The 21,588-nt window shown below is 31.6% G+C and overlaps 1 protein-coding gene across 4 annotated transcripts in view; it reads left to right on the top strand.

Moving 5' to 3' along the window:
- The first annotated feature begins 292 nt into the window (after positions 1 to 292).
- The window catches only part of LOC130897042 (broad-complex core protein isoforms 1/2/3/4/5), a 90,158-nt gene continuing 68,862 nt past the window's right edge, over positions 293 to 21,588 (top strand). For 3 of the 4 annotated variants that reach the window (XM_057805537.1, XM_057805539.1, XM_057805538.1), the window contains exons 1-2: positions 293 to 749; positions 10,983 to 11,184. In XM_057805537.1, the coding sequence (XP_057661520.1) occupies positions 10,999 to 11,184 (186 nt within the window). In that variant the 5' untranslated portion in view covers positions 293 to 749; positions 10,983 to 10,998. Of the gene's footprint in view, positions 750 to 8,366; positions 8,520 to 10,982; positions 11,185 to 21,588 lie in introns of those variants that run through there. The other variant, XM_057805540.1, reaches the window with a different exon arrangement.

Raw genomic sequence — 21,588 nt, 5'->3', positions numbered from 1 at the left:
ATAACTTAATTATTGCATTTTATGTACCTGCTACATCATTGTTATCATCATACAAATAAATTATCTATTTATCTGTATTTATTTTGTCGGAGACAAATTAATTGAATTTCATTGCTTATTGATTTGAAACAACGAATGAAAAAGATCTCCCTACTCCAAAAAATTGACCAAGTTTTGACCGGCAAACAGGTGACGTACTCCGTCCACGCGAATAATAAAGAAAAAGTAAGGGAAAGAGTTTCCTGGCTAGCAAAGCGGGCCCTCAGCAGTAGTCGCAACCGAGCACAGATTTAGTGTTCGATTTTTTTATTTTGATATTTTTAATTGCGGGCCTGTACCGCTGTACTCGTTATTCTGCGCATTTTCATTCTACAGAGAGCGCGGGAGAGGGGTAGCAAGGCACACGCACTATTTTTTAGTGCTAGCTTATTACAGCAGATGTCTCATAGCCATGTCCCAATAAAGAATAAGCTCCCGACATTTTTTTGCGCGCTTCAATTTTTAATATACGCCCGAAACTCGTGATGTTCTGACGAACGGTCCACAATAGCACGATTGCATTTGAAATATTCGCGAAGTGTGACTCATTTATATTTTAACTGAATACAGTTTTTAAATTTACCGCGTTTTATGTGTGTTTTCAAAACATCTGTGTAACAAGGCGCGAACTCACCGCACGATGATATTTTAACGTAATATGGATTCTGCAGAAAAAATAAAAACGTTTCAATGATTATTTTTTTTATCAGGTAAATCTTTCAACTATATTTGTTAGGAATAAGTGTGAGCGACAAACAAAAAAAATGCCATTTTCTAAAATCTTGACCTTTTCACAAAAATTTATACAAAGTGAAACTTTTATTCAATCTTGGAATTTTCTTTTTAAAGAATTTCAAGATCGTGTTCGTTGCTATGGTAACGGTATTTTAAACAAAACAAAATCGTCCCTGACCGGCTTCATAGTCAATAAGCGTAGCTGTGTCTAGCGCCGGCAAAGTACTTTCCCTTTCGTCCGTCTCGCTATAATTTTTTTCTTTTCACAGACAGCTTGATGGCCATGTTTCCGCATCCCCACCACACACATTCGCGCAATTATCCTATTTTTTTATGAAATTGCAGTTTATAGACCAGGAAATATATGAATTTATTTTGAAAAAGTGGTATTTTCGATATTACAAATTGATAAACTTATTATTAAAATCAATTTATTAATGAAATATATCACGTTTCCTTTAATGTGGGAGGAACAAAAAAAATTATTATAATATTGAAAATAATTTTTGTTTATTTCAAGTAGGTAATTGTTTGTCTAATTACATCAAATTCATATCATTCGAACTTCTAGTTTATCTGCCACAAAATTTTTACTTACTCATCAAACATAGCTTCCAAATTTATGAAATAAGTTATTTAATTTATTTTCATTCCTTTCAGTATCAGTTTGCTTCACTGCATTTTATTTTGAATGCTCATCTTATCTGCCATTATATTCCTTATTCTTTATTTATAAAAACGTATTATAAAGTATTTATATTGAAAATAAGAATATAATTTTCTTTAGTGATTTTGCATTCATAAATTTCTTAAAAATTATAGATTTACTGACCAATAAGTGAAAGTTTAAATTGATATACAAATTTTCTGTCATTATTCTTCATTTATGTCATATTATTATAATATTCATAACTACTGATGTCGGAACACAAAAACACAAAAACTTCTAAAAATTATTAAATGAATTTAACTGCGAAAAAATTAGCGCAAAGTCAAAACAAAAGACGATTTGTAGTTGTATTATTGAACATAGTCTCATATAATTTTCATACACAGTGTATAAATTATTAATAACCAATTTCTATTATATCGAATCTTTTGTGTATTATTTGTATTTTGAAAATTCTAAAAATTTGTAACATTTGATATCAAATTCAATAAATATCTTCTATCACCATTCTCGAAAGGAGATGAAAAGGTATAGTATTAAGTTTTTATTTTTTTAATTATCAAAATTGTGAAAATTATTTCAGTAAAAAATATTCCATCATTTAATCTAGCTTTGTGACTTTATATATATGAACTATTTCTTTTTTATCTATCGTATATTCTTTAATATAACATTCATCTATCTTGCACTTATTTTCTTCTTCCTTCTTAATCTATTTCATCTTTATTTATAGTTTTTTATTACTCATTCATTCTATTATATTCGTTAGTCGACTAATCCCCTTAGTTTTTCATTTTCTGTTATTTGAAATATATCACCTAATTTATAAATACTCCGTAGACACTTTTTTCCCAGGTGAATAGTTTTGTTTTGTTCTCCTATACACTATAGGTCCCAGAAGTCATTTTTATATTAGCACTTCATGATAATATCTCACCATTAGGACTCTCTTCAACCGATAAATATATATTAGATTATTATTCAATTCAGCTTATCGTTTTCTGCTAATCATTTGTACATTCTTACTCTATTGAAGCCTTACTTAATATATGAATATTTCAAACGTTTTCTTTTCAAATAAATTGCTCTTCTCCTGAATTTTTTTTCTGTCTCTGATCCGTAATAGTCATATTTATGTATCCATTGTCGTTATTAAAATTATTATGTAGGGATTAGTACATTATAAGATATATTCAACTGATTTAAAATTAGAAAGTTAAAAATTTGACGTTTCAGCTACTCCCAGTCTTTATCAAAGCTAACAGTAATTAGCACAAATATATTTATCTAAGGCACATTATGGATTATTTGCACAGCAATTTTTTTTTATTTTCATATTCCTTACACATTATTCAAATATTTCGACTATTATGTTATCCTCACCAGCAATATTAAGTTTATCTATGATATATCCTTTAACTATTCTATTTTCTATGTTTCTTCTAATTTTATCAGTTATACATCTAATGCTATTAGAAAAAAAAAACTAAACCAAACCTAACTGTAGCCGATAAAGAAACTGGCAAATGTGAGAAAGGTTTTGATATATTAATTCTAATTCTTAAATGATATTTCAGTCTTTCACTGTATTATTTTCATTTATTTTTTCATCAAAAACTCCCAATTCAATCAATTAATATTTTTTTTTAAGATAAAAGTGAGAAATTTCGTAAATAACCAAACATTCGATTCAAGAATTTTTTATGAATACTTTCTCTTGGAAACTTTGATAAATTTCTAAAACTCTTTCTTGAGTAGATCTTATTAGAATTCATTATGAGTAGGTGTACATATGTTTGAAAAAAGTTTATAAATCATAGTTCAAAAAGTGAAGATAGAATGAAACGAACCGTTAGCAAAATAAATTGTCGTTTTAAATTTTATTTCGAGAAAGCTCAGCTCTTAATACGAATATACAGGTGGTAATTCCAACAAAATTTCTCTTCTCAAATTTAATTGAAGATAGATACTTGAAATTGCTATTTACTCACAAGAGATTAATCTCGAGATATTTTCTCGTAACGGAAAATGCAAAATAAAATACAATTAATATTAAATGAAAAAAATAATCGTCAATAGCTTCACTTTTAATTATCACCACCACTCAGAAAATCATTGTTTGGTTGAGGAAATTAGATTATATAAAAGATCCTTCATAATTTCATACTGTTAATTACTTTCTGAATTAAGTAACACTTTGTATGAATCTAAATTTTTAATTGAAAACTATACAAAATTTTTTTTTGCTTCAATTGATCTCTCAGAACAAAACTTTGATTGGGCTAACCTCTAGTATTAAAACTGAAAGCTTATAGTTGAGAAGAAGTATATGAAATTATAATCGAAGATGTGTGTGGCCAGTTACACCATTCCCACCATACATACATCACGTCAATTCAAGCTTTGCAGTTCTTTGTATCACCATCCTTAGAACTCGATATTTGTATCAAACTATTCCATATTTTATACACTTTTAATTGCTCGATATCAATCTGATAATCTCCATTACATTGCTTTTCAACAAAGTATCATATATTTCGATACATAATAAAACAAATTTTTTTGAATATTCGGTTTTTTTCAAATGACCCTAAACTGTTAACCTGTCTAATGATTAATACCGATATATCGACGGTTTACATCTGATCGATGTCAAGGAATTGCAGTTGCAAGTTTGATGGACTTCAGTAAGAGAGTGGCCAGATTATGACCCCGTGAATCGAACAAATTTATCTATATTTGTAATACGTTATAGCCTCCTTGCAGAAGCTCAAATTCAACTTTTAATAGAAACAAAACTCTCTTCATTATAATTTAACTTTATAAACTACCTGCATATTGAGTTGTCACAATCAAACTAGTGATTCCTCGAAGTACCGTCACCAGCACCCACATTCATACTCATAACATATCTGCAGAAGCTGCCACATTGAATTAGAGGAAGAAATTGTTCAACGTGACCGGCACCTAAAAACAAAAGAAATTGCAGCACAGAACGGCATTTCCAAATGTGTTCTAAGGATCCTACATAAGCATTCGATTATGACAAAAATTAGTGCAACTAAATGCAAATGCAGCGTCGAGTACAATTTTGGTGAGGGATTTTAGAGCTTTTCCGCGTGGAGGATAATTAATTGTAACGGGTGATGAAACTATGGTCCTTTACTATGACCTGATATCCAAAAAAGATTTCATGGAGTTGTATCGGAAAGGAGAGCCCGTGACAAAGAAATCAAAGGTCACAAAAACACCAAAAAATTGATGAGTACAATATTTTGGAACTGCAAATCAATCCTTTTGATCAAAAAGCCTACATTTTCTATACCTTTCAGTGATAATTTTGTTTTTAAATTGGTGTTTCTAATGAATTGATGGGATTAAATAAAATTGTGTCAAAACATTATAGAAAAAAGGCGCGGCAAGATTAGTTGAGGTGTTCACTTACTTTATGACAATGCTTCAGTCCACATTGATTCGCTTTCCAAGGCTGTACACGAATTTGGTTTCAAATAGATTGAACACTCGCCCTATAGCCCTGATCTTGCCCCGTCCGACTATGTTTTGTTCACTAAGCTGAAGGCCCAGATTTAAAAGCGACGATGAAATTAAACAGACGGTGTACGAATTTTGACTAATGTGCCTCATATTTTGTAGTGGCATAGAAACTTTCGTCAGACGTTCTGAAAAGTGTTCACAGTATTTCATTTTTGACATTTCTTTTTATGCTAAGCTAAGAATTCATGGAATGCACTACGTACGTTCCAAATCAAGAGGCATTGATTTTGTATTTATCATAAACTTTTTCAAATTATTCAAATTGACCTCGTATTTTTTCAAAATAATTTTTTATGTAGAATAACTGAGTTATCTAGCTGATATAAAATAACGTAATAAATTTATTTTCTACAATCAAATGTTGGTAAAACAAATCTAGTTAGATAATTTTATCCATAACACGTTTCTTTAACTGACCACATTAACATTATGAACCATTCTAATTAAAATAATAATTATTTCTTATTAATATAGTAATTTAAGTTCTTTAATCATTTATTGTATCAAAACAAGCTACGAAAATATAATATATTACTCAATATAATAGCGTTTGTTTATAGTGATCAGTGAATTTTGGTCTTGAACGAGATTTTGTTTATTCAAAATATCTATTGACAGTCAAGGATTTTTCGAACTTGTCGTGATAACCGCATCATCATTCCTTTGATTTATTAGGTGCAACTAATGCAATAAAACGTTAAGAACAGCGATATCTGAACTGTTTTATCCACAAATATATTATATCTTCACTTTTCGCTTATTACGTACCGTCTAGAGAGTACTTAATGATTTCTTCCTACACACACCTTAATAATTTTTCGACTAATTGTCAAAAATTGTGACAAAAAACTTAATACTAGTTACATATGTACGCTCACATGCTTTTTATCCAGTATTCAACAATTAAATCATTACACTGCTGGTAAAGCTGTCAATTATTTCTCTTATTCGTGTATCTTGTATCTGGTTATTGAATCTCTGCATGAATTTACATACTTCGGATTCTATGAAAGTGACCTAATTAAGAAAATTCACGGATTTTCTTGTCCAAGTCTTCTTTCTTAGAGCTAATCATATCTTGTTCTGGAAATACCGATTTACTAGTAGGTTTATGAGTATTATTCTAATCCTAATGCTAACCTGGGACTCATGAAAAGCTCAATTACTTTTTTAAATCACATGTCCTCTCCAACAATAGCTCGTGGAGTAGTTGATCCTATTGCAAATCTATGAGGAGTAAAAATAAATGACTATCTTGCCTATTTCAGTATAGGAGATGCGCGAAAAAGTTAATAAGACTTATTTACCGAAAAGGCTCCAGTTGGTATGACTTTGAACAAGTTTATCACAGTCGTTTCAATAGATTCCTGCATACTTTCAAGAAATGTTCGCATTAAGGAAAACTCCAAAAGAATTTAATGCAATTGAAAAAAGGGCTAGAAGATCATCTTAAATCATCTAGAGATCAAAAGTTCGCTGTTGCAAATGACCATGTGACATTTTAGCAATATCTTGTCTCATACGCATCACTATTTCCAAGAACAATCACATAGAACACTCAATTGACAGTTAGAGCAAAATGTTTGATTAAAAATTTTATTCAATGTAATTTTTTTCGAATTCAACCGTTAATTACTTATCCATATTTTCAAAAACGGTATGATCTTACAAAAACACATTTCCTTCAGGTTTTGGAACCTCCTTGGTCGGTTTTCTGAAAATGATAAGCAATTCTTTCCATTAACCCGTTCCAACTTTTCGAAAATAACACTCAGGATTCCACAAGTTTCTTGATTGCACAACGTTGCTCGATTTTTGTAAGACAGAACGTAAATACTACTTCACAGATGGAACTGTCGAAAATAATGTATTAGAGGGACGCAGTTAAAGCTTGTGAAGTGGTAGGGAAGACCAAGTTGTTGAATCGTTCGCAGTATTTATTTTATTTATAATTATACACATTAGTTTTGCTCCGATTTTATCCAGAACCATTCAGGAACGATCATGCTCATGCGCATTACTAAAAAGGTTTGCCAACTGAAAATAGATCATCGGTCAGTTTTGAGAACGTTCCATCAGTAATTATTTAACCCTTTATGTATAACTCAATATTGAGAACCGAGATTGTTTTATATGAATTTTTTCTTCCAGTGCAGCAAACAAATCTCACAAAGCTGAATAAATATTTTAAGTGGATATGAGATTTAGATCTAAAATTGATTTAAAAATCAATCAAATAACAATTAGAGCAGTTTCTGGATCGATTCTTCACGTTCTCATTATTGTTGATTGGTAATGCTCGTTTATGGAAAATTTCTCATCAAATGATATTATCTTCAATATCATTCTCAAATTTCTAGAATGAAAGTTCAAAAACGCTAATCATTAATTTTTTTAATACGCTTTTAACACTTTAATTGCGTTCGTTAGGGCTAAGTGGGCTAAGGCGTCAAACTCCGGATTCACCGGTCGTGGGTTCAAATCCCGTTCAAGCTGCAAGAAAAATGTTTTAGAAATTAGCACTACAATCTTTCTCTTTACATCCAATCAAATCTTACAGCTGCCTGCCCTCTGTTGGAGATTTACAATGCTAATGATTTAATAATTTTATTTTTGACAAAAAATAGAAAGTGGAAAATAAATATAGTTTTAAAAACTTAAAAACACGTTTCATAATATATGAAACTAAAAAACCAAGAATATAATTTTTTAAGAAAGGTTTCAGTTATAAGCCAGTTATAAAATTAGTATTTTCCATTAATTATTGCTTTAAGCTGTATGGAAAAAAATATTTTTGACTTTTTAGTTAAATGTGCTTTGAAAGCGTGCTTTTTAGTTTTTTTTCAACTATATCTATTTAAATTATAAACATTTGCTTATTTCTACTTGAAATTTATTCAAATTATATTAAAAAAAATTCAAATGAAATTCAAAAAAATAAACTAAGTTTCTTCAATAAATGAAATAAAATAAAATAAATTCAAATTTGGATGTAGATAAATTCTTCAATAAAATTAAAATAATGTCGTCGTTGCCTAACCTATATCCCGGTTTATTTAGCCTGGATTCGAACCATTCCTAGGGGAAACTATCAAGGCCATCTGTCATCAAACCCGTAAAATTTTTTCGCAGTGTTTCATATTGATTTTTTATAATCGTTTTCGGTGGAAGCTCGTAAATACATACCCACACGCACACGTACACACATAATACGGCTACAGGTTTGAGAAAGATTTTGTTTTGGAATACCATGATTCAAGTAAGTGTATGTTGTTTGTTATATTTGTGGATTTCAAATTAGATATCGTATGTTTTATTGCAGAAATTGCGAAAATAGATAAATAACATCAAAGTAGTATATTTATTTGTATATTATTGTGTATAGTTACTTGAATAAGAGCGAGAGAATTGTTATTTTTGAATGTGGCTTGTGAAGTGATTATCCGATTGAAAAATATATTTGAATAGTGTTAATATGTCAGTTTACGTACGATTATCGTAATAATTGATAAGGTTACAGGTATTGTCTTGAATTAAGTAGAATTTATTAGAATAGAGATGGCATATAAATGATTATCAAATATCTTAAATCGTATATTTTTGTTTCGTTTTATATAAAACTTACAGTAAATAAAAATCAGTGCACGAGGTCAGTAAATAATATAAATTTTTTATATACGAGCAGATAATCGAAAGATTTATCTAGTTGTTAGATATCATGTACTTTTTGATGTTATTAATAATTAATTGATAAAATATATTATCAATATATCAAGTAGTAGAACTTCTAAAATAAATATTATATCTTTTAATATCTAATATATAGTGAAAGATAGGGTATGAATAAAAATTATAATATCAAATACTTCGAGATCATTTGCTAAGGAATCTATAAAATGGCTTCATAACTGTATTTTAAGACGAATAGACGTTATAAACATTTGTGATAAGTCTTGTAGTTAATGAGATACAGGGTGTCGAATTGTTTTATTATTTTATTAGAAACAACATGTGTTAACATACAGGACAAAAAGTAAATTTCAGAACATATGTTCAAACTCCAGCGAAAACGCAAACATCCCCTTGACGGGATTGTGTAAATGAGTGATTTTACGAGTATCGATCCATCATCAAGTACCAATATTCAAAAGGATTAAGGGGTAAGCAGATTTACGAGGATATGCTTATTACCCTTGGTGGTCAATGTCCTTCGTATGCGACCGTGAAAAATTGGACTGCAAGCTTCAAAAGAGGTAAATTTTCCATTGAAGATGATGACCAATCGGGCAGGCCAGTTTCTGTGTCAGTCCCCGAAAATATCGATGCAGTTCATGGCATGATTTTATCAGACCGTCGAATTGGGCTTAAACGGATATCTGAAGCACTGAATATTGCATACGAACGCGTTCATTATATAGTTCACGTCAATTTAGACATGAGAAAAATTGCTGCATTTGGCTCCGTTCGACTATCATCTCTTTCCTCAACTGAACAAAAGTTTAAAAGGTAGTAAATTTTCTTCCAACGAGAAGGTAATAAAAGCTGTGGAGGTCTGGTTTGCAGAGCAAGAAGAAACATTTTTTCTGTAAGGTCTCGAGACGTTGCAGTGTCGCTGTAATAAATGAATCCAATTAAGAGGAGAATATGTTGAGTGAAAAAATATTTTGACATTGAAATTTTGTTGGGTTCTATAGTAGGCTAAGAATTTTCCAATATATCCTCCTAGATATACCAACCCACATAAATCCAGAGGATTATGTCCATGTGACCAAGAAGGTCACGGGTGTGTAGATCCTTGTACAATCCAGTGGTCAATTATTTAAAAGCTCGCGTACAATTACTGCAAAATGACCGTCATACATGAAACAAATGCGCCTTCTAGTAATAAGAGGTGAATCTTCTAAACGATCTGAAAGTTTATTCGGATGATCTTCGATGATGCCATGTCAAACGATGACCGAAAAGGAGTTTTGGAACCGTGCTACAGCTGTTGCATGTGAATTTACATCTGCTCTATCAACAAAATAGTTTTTTCTGATGAAACGACGTTTCATTTAAACGTAACGGTTAACAAATTGTAGATATTGGAGCAGAGAAAATTCTCACTGGTTTTGTGAGGCTCATACTCAATATCTTAAACGTTTGGGCTGGAATGGAATTATTGACCCTTATTTATTTGATGGCACAATTAATGATTATTAGGTTTATCTAGATTTTTTTATTAACATCGTAGTGCCTACATTACAAAGACTTTTTCCTGAAGTTAATCATGCAAATAAGATAGATCGATCTATTTACTACCAACAAGACGGAGCTCTACCGCCTTTTGCACGTACAGTTAGAAATTATTTAGTTTTTCGAAATAGGTGGATTGGAAGACGTGTAACGGTCGAATGGCCGGCTGGATTTGACTCCTCCCGATTACTTCTTATGGGGTTATTTTAAATCTGAAGTATATTTTAAAAGACCAAATAATATTGCTGATTTAAAAGTTATGACAACAGAAATAATCCATGAAATCATACAAAATGTTGTTCGTGAATTCAGAGGTAGTGCTGGAGAGGGACAATATTTTCATAATGTAAACTGTTAGTTTAAGTAGTAAATACATAATAACGCTTAAATTGAATTGATTCCATACATATGGACCGCATTGTATATCTACTAAAATATCTGATTATAATAATAGAACAAATTGAAATGTACATTAATTCTGAAAATTATTATATTGAAATATGGGATTGGATTAAAAATCATATTTCATTATATTAAAAATAGATCTGATAACTATTAAAAATAGTTTCCAGACAACTTATGAATCATCACGTCAATTATGAAAAAAGTATATACTTTTTCATCAATAATTCCAAAAGAATTATACCAAGTAACTAAAAGATTCGTTCATACGAATGGATTACAAAAAATTTAGAGATAAAAATCCGTCAAAGGTAGCATATATTTATATATTCTATGTTCTTTCCAGGTGAATTTTATTTACAATGGTAGATACACAACATTTTTGTCTACGTTGGAACAACTATCAGAGCAGCATAACATCGGCCTTCGAAAACCTCCGTGACGATGAAGATTTTGTAGATGTTACGTTAGCCTGTGATGGAAAAAGTTTGAAGGCTCACCGAGTGGTTTTGTCAGCTTGTAGTCCGTACTTTAGGGAATTACTCAAGGTAAGAAGCTTCAAGATTTAACATTAGTAGCATAACACCATCAGGATTGTTAAAGAATATAATTTAAATTGTAATTAGAGTTGTTAACAGTCGACACCGGTTTTTTGCATTAATATATATATTATTTGAACTGAGAAATTATCAGAAAAAAACTCTCACAGATATTGAAATGAATAATATCGAATAATTCAGTACAATTGTACTGATTTCTAATTAATGAATTAACACAAATTGTCTGTTGATAAGCAAGATGTTTCTAAATGAATGAGATAAAATTAAAAAAAAATATTTTCCAGATAGAAATAGTTCTTTCCCATAATGAAATTCTCCCAGCTACAAAACTGATGAATTATATTGAGTTTTTATTTTTCAAAATTTAAGTAAAGAAACGAACTAGCAATTTGTTTAATTTTGTGTAGTCTCAAAACAACAAAACATTACATTATATCTTGGAGGTATAACACCAATAATCGAAAAAAATCAATTTTTTCAATAATTTTGGATATTTGTTGTTGCACAGTATTTTTAAGAGTTCCTTTTCTCCAAATAAAAAATGAAATTTCAATTTTACTTACCACCTTATGAGGGTGATATGAAGATAATAGGTTGAGGGAATTTTGTTACAGGAAAGACCCATTATAATTTTAGGTAATTTTATAGTTTCGCGGTCCCCTCGTTCTGTAGATCTAGAAAATCGAAAAGTCATCCGATTTCGATGGATTTTTTTCTCATATCTTCGTTTTTACGGCGGATTTATGCAAAAATTATATATCTCACCCCACGTAGTTTTATGTTTTATGGTTCATAACTTTTTTACATTAAATTTTTTTTGTTAATCTGCACAAAAAAACGGACATTTTTGAAAGAAAATTGAAAAATGTTTGTTTAATCATTTTTTATCTCGGTTGAAGATTTCATATGGTTTTCTGTCTTTAAATGTGGTCTTGAGATGTAATCCTTCATAACTTTTGTGTCAAGTTCATATGATTTTTTTTGTCAATTTACAAAAAAAAACGAATATTTTCAAAAAATAATTTAATAATAATTCGTAATGCAGTACTGCTATATTTTTGGAGTCCCAACACATTGTGATCAGGACCCAAACATAGAACCAATTCAGATTAAAATCAACGGACACAGCATTGAACTGATATCACATTTCAAATATTTGGGTAGCTACTTGAACAATGAGGAAACATGCGACGAAGATATAAAAGCAAGGATTAAAAAGGCACACAGGGCATTCATCAAATGGAAAAGAACCCTCACTAAAAGAAACCTCACAGTTCAGCCGCGGGAGAAACACTACGTGGTTACGTAAAGAACATTTTGCTCAAAGCTGACATCAGGAAGAAAATGAAAGCGTTCGAGATGTGGTGATATCGAAGAATCCTCAAGATCCCGTGGACTGCATATACCAGTAATGAAGAGGTACTTAGACAGCTGAAAAAGGATCCAGAACTCCTAAACATCATAAAAACAAGAAAGGTCAGTTGTTTCTGGCATAATGCGAGGTGCCAAATTCAACCAAATTTTTATGGAGATAGCCCACGCTTAAAGACAAACACGACACCGAAAGAAGAGAAGATTTATTCACTGTTATGTATCAACGAAGATTCTCAATTGAGTTATGTTTAGGTATCCAAACTTTCGGTTGAATTTTTAATGTGAGCGAGCTTTTGATAATCACCAAGCAATCACGGCACTCGCGTTGCAACCTTTTTATTTTTTATATGTGACGTTTCATGTAAAACATTGCATACTCGTTCGGTTGAAACATTTACTTCATTAGCTATCTAACGTTCGTAAATTCTACTAAAACTAGGTAGAGGGATGAGTATTTCATTATTCAGTAGTTACGATAAATGACGATATTGGACATTCAGCATCATCCGTTTCCATTTAGCCTTTTGGCACATAAACACCTACTTACCATTCCGTGAAAATGTGAAATTTTTAGGATAATATTTACGTAACTTTTTTTCGGTTTCTTGGAGTCAACGAAAATATGTTTAATCAGCACTCAAGAATATTTTTTTCCATATTCACCTAATAATGAAAACAGTTTTCTTTATATGAGTATTAATCTAATTTATCTGTCAGATTTATGTGAAATTTTGACAGTTGTCTTCAGTCCCATATCGAAAAAATGACAATTTAATCACTAATCACTCACTCCTAGAAATTTATAGAATGAGGGAAACGATCAGATCACGAAAAGAAAAGTGCCCGGTAACAAATTGGTAGATACAAGGAAGAGCTGCTGGATCTGTAAAAATACTAGATTATACGTTATTTCTATACTAATAGAATTCAAGCAGAGAATAGACAGACAACAAATGAAATGGCTGTACAATTAGAAAAAAATTGCAATCTAGATGTGGTTCTGATTCACCCACAAAATAAAAGCATGTACGAATAAAGAGAATGAAAAAATTATTCTTTTTTGGAAAATAGATACAAAACAGCACGGTCGATACTACAGCATAACATCTATAAACGAAAATTTAAATGAAAATGCGTTTTTTATCATATTCATATCGTTTAATTTATAAGGATTATCTATTACAAATGACATTTCTTAATAACTCCATGAAAAATTTCATATTCCGATGAACTTGGTGAACATTATCAAAAAACTAGCTATTAAGAGAATAATGGATTCTAGCTTTGATAATGTGGGTATAACATAATCAATTCTTGTTCAAAATCAATCAAAGCGTGTAATTAAAAATCCAATATTATGTGTCCATAGAATTTAATAACAAAGTATCGTTATAGTTAACAATTATTCATTCAAATCAGTTGTGTTAACTATTATATTAAAAATTTTTCAATAATAAAATATTGAATGTTTCTACATACTCAATCCTCGAAAGTGCCACTCATGAAAAATTTATAGAGCCAATGAGTTGAAGCCAATTACGTTGGGATTTCTGAGCTGAACACTCAAATAATGTAAATGAAATTCTCAGCTCTATTCGTTCTAATACAACTACAAATGATTTGGTTCAAGGCTTCTAAATATCTTTGAGATATAAACACCGAGGAAAATTTGTTTTCATACTGTACTGTAAAGTCGACTTCACGGTATTAATTTGAGTCCGGAAAAAAAGCGGTATCCTTGTACTTTTCAGTACCCTTAAATTGTCACAATCCCGTTTGAAATAATTAGAAATAAAAAATCAATCAACATCAATAATTAAACTTTTATTCTAATTTTTTAATGTTAACAGTAATGGTGCAGCTAATGTGACCAAAAATATTTATTGTAGACATTACTTGATGTATTTATTTTCAATAATGCTGGAAGATGTGTGGTTTCGGCTTAACACTTGTACAAAAGTTTCACCCCCTTGTATCATTCTTGCTATTTTCTTTTTGCTTTCGACGGATTTTTCCACATATTCTTCAGCCACTGATAACTCTTCCATCCACCATGTCGTTTTAAAACATTGATATCAGCCCCTGCGTTGGCTAACAAAGCGTTGACAAAGTCCTTCTGAAGCAATGTCCGGTGTACTTTTCTGGATGCTCAAGATTGAGGTATTCAACAATTTTTTTAGTTGCCCCACCAACAGTGTATATCCTAGCTCTCTCAACTACGCATTTTCGTTGCCTGTAGCCCACCAAAAGTGCTTTTAGTGAAAGGTGTTTTCACAAATTTTTATATTTTCCGAGCACATCCAAATATTGCACCGCATTGCTGTTGATCACAGTAAAAACCCGTCTAACATGTGTTTTTTTGTGATTAATACGAACCAGTATCCTCTACATATTCTTATTATATATAATATCTTACCTTCGACCACCCTCGGCAATGCCTAATTAATGCGATAACTTTCACCAGTCAATAGTCTTTGTCTGGGACGTCCCTCATAAATGTTTCAACTTCTTCCTTTCTTAGCATCTTCTCCTGGTTAGGATGGTAGTCTACACTTAAAAAAGCTATTAATCATAATAATTGGTTTGACCATCGAGTATTTAGACTGTAATGAAAAGCTATTTGATGTTTTTTATTGAAAATTTATAAATCAGGAAAAAATTGGTTCAGTTGTTCCTGTTTGCGTCTGCCTACATTCTAACTCAGTAGATCTGAGCCTATCAAATTCATTATTATGCTCTAATAGTGCAAACTTACCTTCCCAATAAATTCATTGGACAAAGAGATATTATTGAGTGGCCAGCTATATCGCCAAACCTCATGTCGTTGGACTTTTCTCGTATAAAACACCGCCAACTGGCATTGCATAACACAGTAATAAGAAATATGTCACTTCTAACTCCAAATAATAATCGAGATGAGTTATATAGTGAACAATAAGACCATTCATTTTAATACTTTTCACGTAAATATCATTATGTAATAATTTCCTCAATTCTTTAAAATGCATAATATATTTTGAAAAATATAAAAATGTTCCAGTCAAATTAGAGAGTAGCTACAGTGCTTGACTTATAGTATAGTCAAAATAAATAAAATTCAATTCAAAAGTTGATTTAAAATTTTCTAAAGTGAGGACATAAATAGTTGTATTCCGTATAAGTAGTTTTTTCATGGTGTTTATTATTCAGAGAAATATATTCATGGGGAAATTCCATCATACACGATAACGTGCAAATCGTGAAATGTACAAAATTTTTTTTAACCGACTATTTCAGTTATTTTTTATTGGTTTATTTAATTCTAGAGTAAATTCTATATTTGTCCAAACCGGTGCGGTGTTTGAAAAATAGCGATGTAATGAACCTTCCTCAAAACATTCCATTATTCAAAATATATTTTTTGTTTACAGATAACTTAGTAATAAAATATTTTTACTGGTTTTTTTGAGGCACTAATAGTCAAAACATTTCTTGTTTTTTTAGTCGCAGGATTGTAGTATTTCTAACAAACAAGATATATCCGTGATAATACCTAAAATGTAAACCAAACATATCTTCCTGGGTAGTACGTATTTTTATTGCAACTGTTATACAAGTTCTAAATGGAAAAAATTGGGCTATAAGTCATAAAAAGCAAAAAACAGTATTAAATAACCAGCAATTATTATGGTTGTATTGTTTATAAAGCCAAAGGTGTATGTAATGTTGATGCCGAAGCAAGTTTCGATCATGTCTGATGTTCAGTGATATTTAAACTGGTGTTAAGGTGAATTAATATACTGACTTAAATATGAACAATCTTGAGCATAGAATGAAATTCTGATCATAAATGAAGATTCTCAAACGATCGATTGGACATAAAAAATACAGGAAAAATAATACAGGAAATCTGTACAATATGAGTAATATCTTTTTTTTCCATAACTGTCCCGTCCATCTTATATTTTTCAAATTTTATCCTTCTTTTTCTGACTTCTATTTCCTCTAATCTACATCTATCTTGTGTTTTCATTTTAGATATTTTTTCTACTTCAATAAAGTTTCAATTACTGTTATTTCCACTTATGTGTTGATAAATTTTGTTTTAAATAGATGAATTTTTTATAACTGCATCATCTTTTGTTAAGATCCACGACACTCGCCTTGTCTCCGTCTCACACCTTAAAAATCAATTTCTAGGATGTTTAGAGTTAAAGGAAACACCAATTGTGATCGATATAAGAAAATTCATAACCTTATCAACACTTCTCACTCCTCTTTGATCTACCAGAAATTTCGAAAAGATCAACAATTCTACTAATCTCGATAGCTTGCAGGTTAGGCATGGGTAATTAAAAATTTTTTGATAAACGTGTGCGTGTAATATTTTGAAAACAATTTAATATGAACTTGGTGTTATGGTTTCTATGTCTTTGATTATATTTTTCATCAAATGACGTATATATTTCTTAAACATTCCTAATACTATCCATATCTAGTATCATTTGAGTAGATTATTTACAATAATTTATCCCCCCTTCACCTTTGTCAGAAAAATGAAGCTAAAATTTTACCCCCCTCCAATTCTTATAGACATAAGTAGCACTTGTAAATCTACAAATAAGAAATATGCTTAGGATAGAAGATTCTATCGCACGTAATATTCATCCAGACTAACTAACACGACATTGAACATATTACAACATATAAATATTCTTTTTCCTACTCTTTCAATAGGACCAGATCCTATTCAATCCTGTACGTTTGACCCTCTTCTTGGATCTTTCTGAGAAGCTGAACTCACTTCTTTGGTGGTCTCTCTACAGGTCTGCGTGTGTTCGGTTAAAGCCCACTTTGCCCATCTGTCTTCTGGAATTCTTTCTACGTGATCCCTCTAGAATCTTTTTCGTCTCACCACATTCTGTACGCCCAATTCTTCTTGTATGTCATCACTCCTTATTCGGTCCCCGAAGGTGACTCCCTTGACAGTTCGCAGATTTTCATCTCTGTAGTTCTCATTATTCTTTTGTTGTTGATGTCTCAGCTTTGCTTTCTGAGGCATAAATGAGAATAGGTCTCACACACGTTTTATAGATTCTGGTCTTGCTCTGTGAACTCATCGATTTGTTTCTCCAAACTATATCTCTCAAACAGCCGCTGACTTTTGATGCTTTCATTGCTTGTGATCGTACCTCCTCTGTCAGGTTCCTTTTACATATATTTACTCTAAGGTAATTGAATCTTGATACCTGCTGTACTATTCCACTATCGACTGCCAATTTGCATCTAATAGGATTTTTTGATGTTACCATTGATTGTGTCTTGTTGACTGAGATAATCTTGTTTTGAATATCTTGTTTTTAGTCGATGACATCCGAATCAATGATTCTAAGTTTTCAATAACTTTGGATGTTTTCTACTCACTCCATCCGATTTTTGTATGTCTACGTTGTTCTCATCGAGCCATACAAAATCTTTGTGATCAAATTTTTATCAGTTTATAAGCATAAGGTTGCTACTTTTATAGGTCTCTGTATCAATAAACGCGTTTGCATGTTTAAGTATCTTCACAATGTAACATTTACTAGCTTACTGGAAGCATTATGAGTCCACAAATTTTGGATGATCGACGTGCTTCAATTTTAGCGACGAACAAAAGTGTAGGGCATTTGCAGGAAATCAAATCATAAACTGTTTGTTTTCTTTTCACTGGTATTCGCAAGAATCCTGTTGCATTTTCTTGGACGACAGTATAGTACAGTTTAAAATTCAAAGCGAGTTTTCAATTAGGAAGACTTGCTCGAAATATATTTGGTATTATCATGATAGCTCTTAATTTCTCAGCTAACACATCTCCTGCATACTCGACCCTAAATAGTCAAGAGGCAATATCAAACAAGCGATTTCTCGACTAAGAGGGTCTATTCTGCGCTCTGCTTTGTTATAGGCAGGAGTATTGGTAGCTAAAAATTTGTATCAAGGTTATTCGACTTGAAGTGTAGTAAAACAAATACTATAACTTTGTGTGATAACGCAGAATTTTATTTTGCACTTCATCAACCGTGATGCTTACCACTACCAGTTTAACCTTGAAACTCTTGAATATGAGTAGTAGATGAACTATGCTTCCCACTTCTCAGTCGCTGCGTGCAGTTTTTCCCCAATTCACTTAGATAACATCAAGTTACTTAGCTTCTAACTTACGCCACACATTTCGAACTTTGATATTTGTATATGATTTTCCAATAATTTGTGGTATAACATTGACCTTCTACTTTAAACGACATCTTACGAAAATGAATAGCGTGCTGCAATTCCATTACTCGATTCTAAGCGAGTACCTAAACCTTTTGATTGTTTGTAGGAATCTCCGGATATATATTCCGTTGTAAAGCATAAAGAATGAGTTGCGTTGTAAATAATACAAAAGATAACTTCTGCTGACGTAATCACCATCTAGACTCCCCACATGTTAACAAAAATTAAGCAAACCAAAGACCTCCGCCACCTCCTTCAGTACTTACTTATTACTTGAAGGGACCCTCAACACTTCACTGGTTCTGTAGTTGATGAAGAAACTATTCGCCAAAGTTTCATAGTAATTTGATTACATCGTACTTGTCACTCATTGGGTTATTAGATTTGAAAACTTCATATTCTTCTACATTAAATCGACTATAAAATGAAGAAAGCTATGAAAACTTGATTTAGTTTCATTCCATGGGAGTTTTCTAATCAAGATTCTCGCTTGAAATTTCAAAACTATTTTCTTAAAACTCTATACGTCCATATAGTGAATTGAAATATAAAATTTTTTATTTAGTAGTCCGTACAAATAAAGTATTTCTGTGATGAGATTTACTATTATTATACGGCTGAACTATAACATAAATAATAATAAATATGTTCTACTAGCGACAACTTTCCAATAATAATTTGGCCATACACAACATGGGAACGGGATAGGCGACAATGTGCTTGTGGAATGAAACTATAGCAAGGAGGGGATCTCAAGAAATAGCCTCTTGTATTTTAAGATACAACACACATAATTTTTAACCGCTTCAAAATAGAGAGCAAAGAAAGTTATTTGTTCAGTCTGAGCGGGCTTTCAGGTGGGTACTTCACAGAGGTACATCAAAAGTTCCTGTACACTGGTCACAGTTTCTTACCATGTGATCGCGACTTTGTCCCATTGTGCCTTCACAATGGAAGTAATAGCTGGTGCAAGGCTAAATAAGGCGTTTCAAATTTTCAACTTCAAAAATGTTGATACATTCGAAGAGAACTTGATCATAAAAGGAAAGGCAATCAGGTCGATCAGTTTCAGGTCGGTCTAGTCTTAATATTTTGAAAACATTTGAAAGTTCTTTGGTTTTAAAACAGTTTCCATATCTGCCCTTTTCTTCAACTATTCACTTCCCTAGATTGTATCATGCTTCATTACCCATAACAAAAGAAAAAAGAAAATCTAATGGTTATGTGTAAATTCATTCCAGTTGGTAATGAGTGGTCTATGTTTTTCGGTAGAGAAAAACTATCAAACAAAAAAGGTTTATAATTAACAGTAAAGAACACACCCACTTGCATTCGTTAAAACTATAATTTATTTGAAATATATCAATATTCAGATTATACTACGGTGAGCCTAATAACAGCTTCCAATCGCTTCCATGGATCGAATCTTCTCTTGATGCTATCCAATTCTTGAATTAATGCCGTTTTAATCTAATTTCGTAGCTGGCGCAGAGTTTCTAGCCTGAACGTTTTTCTTAAGTTCATCCCATAAATACTCGATAGGATTTAAGTCCACGCTACGCATTGGCCAATTAATGGCGACATCCTGTAAATGAAAATGACTCAAAGAAAGACGTGATCTGCTAAAATTTCTTCAACGTATCTGGTCTCCGTTAATCTTCCTGTTGCACCGCCAGTTTCCATGAAAACCAACTCGGTTTTGGTTTATATTGGAATGCTGACCCAAACAATCCAGAAACCTGCTACAAAGCTACGTTTTCTTTTTTTACAACACTGCGCAAATTTTTATCCAAGTCTTCAGTAGACTCATCCTTTTCTGTCTCTACCATGCAGACACACTCTCCTTTCGTATGAGAAGACAATGGAGCCCAATTTTTCATCAGTCTATTCAACGTGTTCTCTGGCAAATCGTATACCTGCTCGGTACGATGGGGTTAATTTGGGGCCACTAGCTGTTCTCTTTTTGGCACAAAGCTAGCTGTCTTAAGTCTACTTCTTAGCCACTTACAGCCACTACTCTAAGCTCTTCCGGAACCACGTCTTCGATTAAAGTTACCAATCTGTTATTAACGACTCTTCTCGCTGACTCTGGCCTCGTCGCAAAAGGGTAACCACTTGAGAAGCTTTATCACTTGTTGTGTCCATTTTCAGGTAGAATTCTTGTTTGTTATTAACGAATATATATTTGAGTTGACTTTTTATGGCTAACTGATAGTGGTGGGTTGAGTAGATATTTTTTAAGGGTCAGTTACCCCTATTGAGCTCTATTGTAAACAAGCATAAAAAGAATGGATACCAAGTTGGATACCAATAATATCATATTGATGGACTGTGAGAGCAAGGAACAATAAAATGTTTTATATCATTTTGAAACTAAGGTTATTAGCTTTAAGATTTCAGTAAGAAAAATAGTTATGATAGTTGAGTTGGCAATAATTAGAAGACAAAGTAATACGAATCCGATTCTTCTTATGATCAAAACCAGGTCTACCCCGGTACCAGCGCTTCTATCATTAAATAAAGTGATTGAAATTGGAACAAATAAATTATCTATAACTATTTTGATTGAAAGATCAAAATCAAATCGCGACCGGACGACTATCGGTTTACCGTCCTATTTTTTGTAGATATCACTGCATTAGAAGTTTATTATCTGAATCATTGAGGTTTAGCATTTCCATATAGCTGGGTTTTTCCACATACACTGTTAATTTGATCAAATACAGAATTAGTGTTAACACAGTGACACAATGAAAATTTGAATAGATTAAATAGTATTCA

Source organism: Diorhabda carinulata, chromosome 8 (assembly GCF_026250575.1).
Source record: "Diorhabda carinulata isolate Delta chromosome 8, icDioCari1.1, whole genome shotgun sequence".
NCBI classification, from domain to species: domain Eukaryota; kingdom Metazoa; phylum Arthropoda; class Insecta; order Coleoptera; family Chrysomelidae; genus Diorhabda; species Diorhabda carinulata.
Note: the sequence above shows the minus strand (reverse complement) of the source record. Positions and strands in the feature narration are given on the sequence as shown.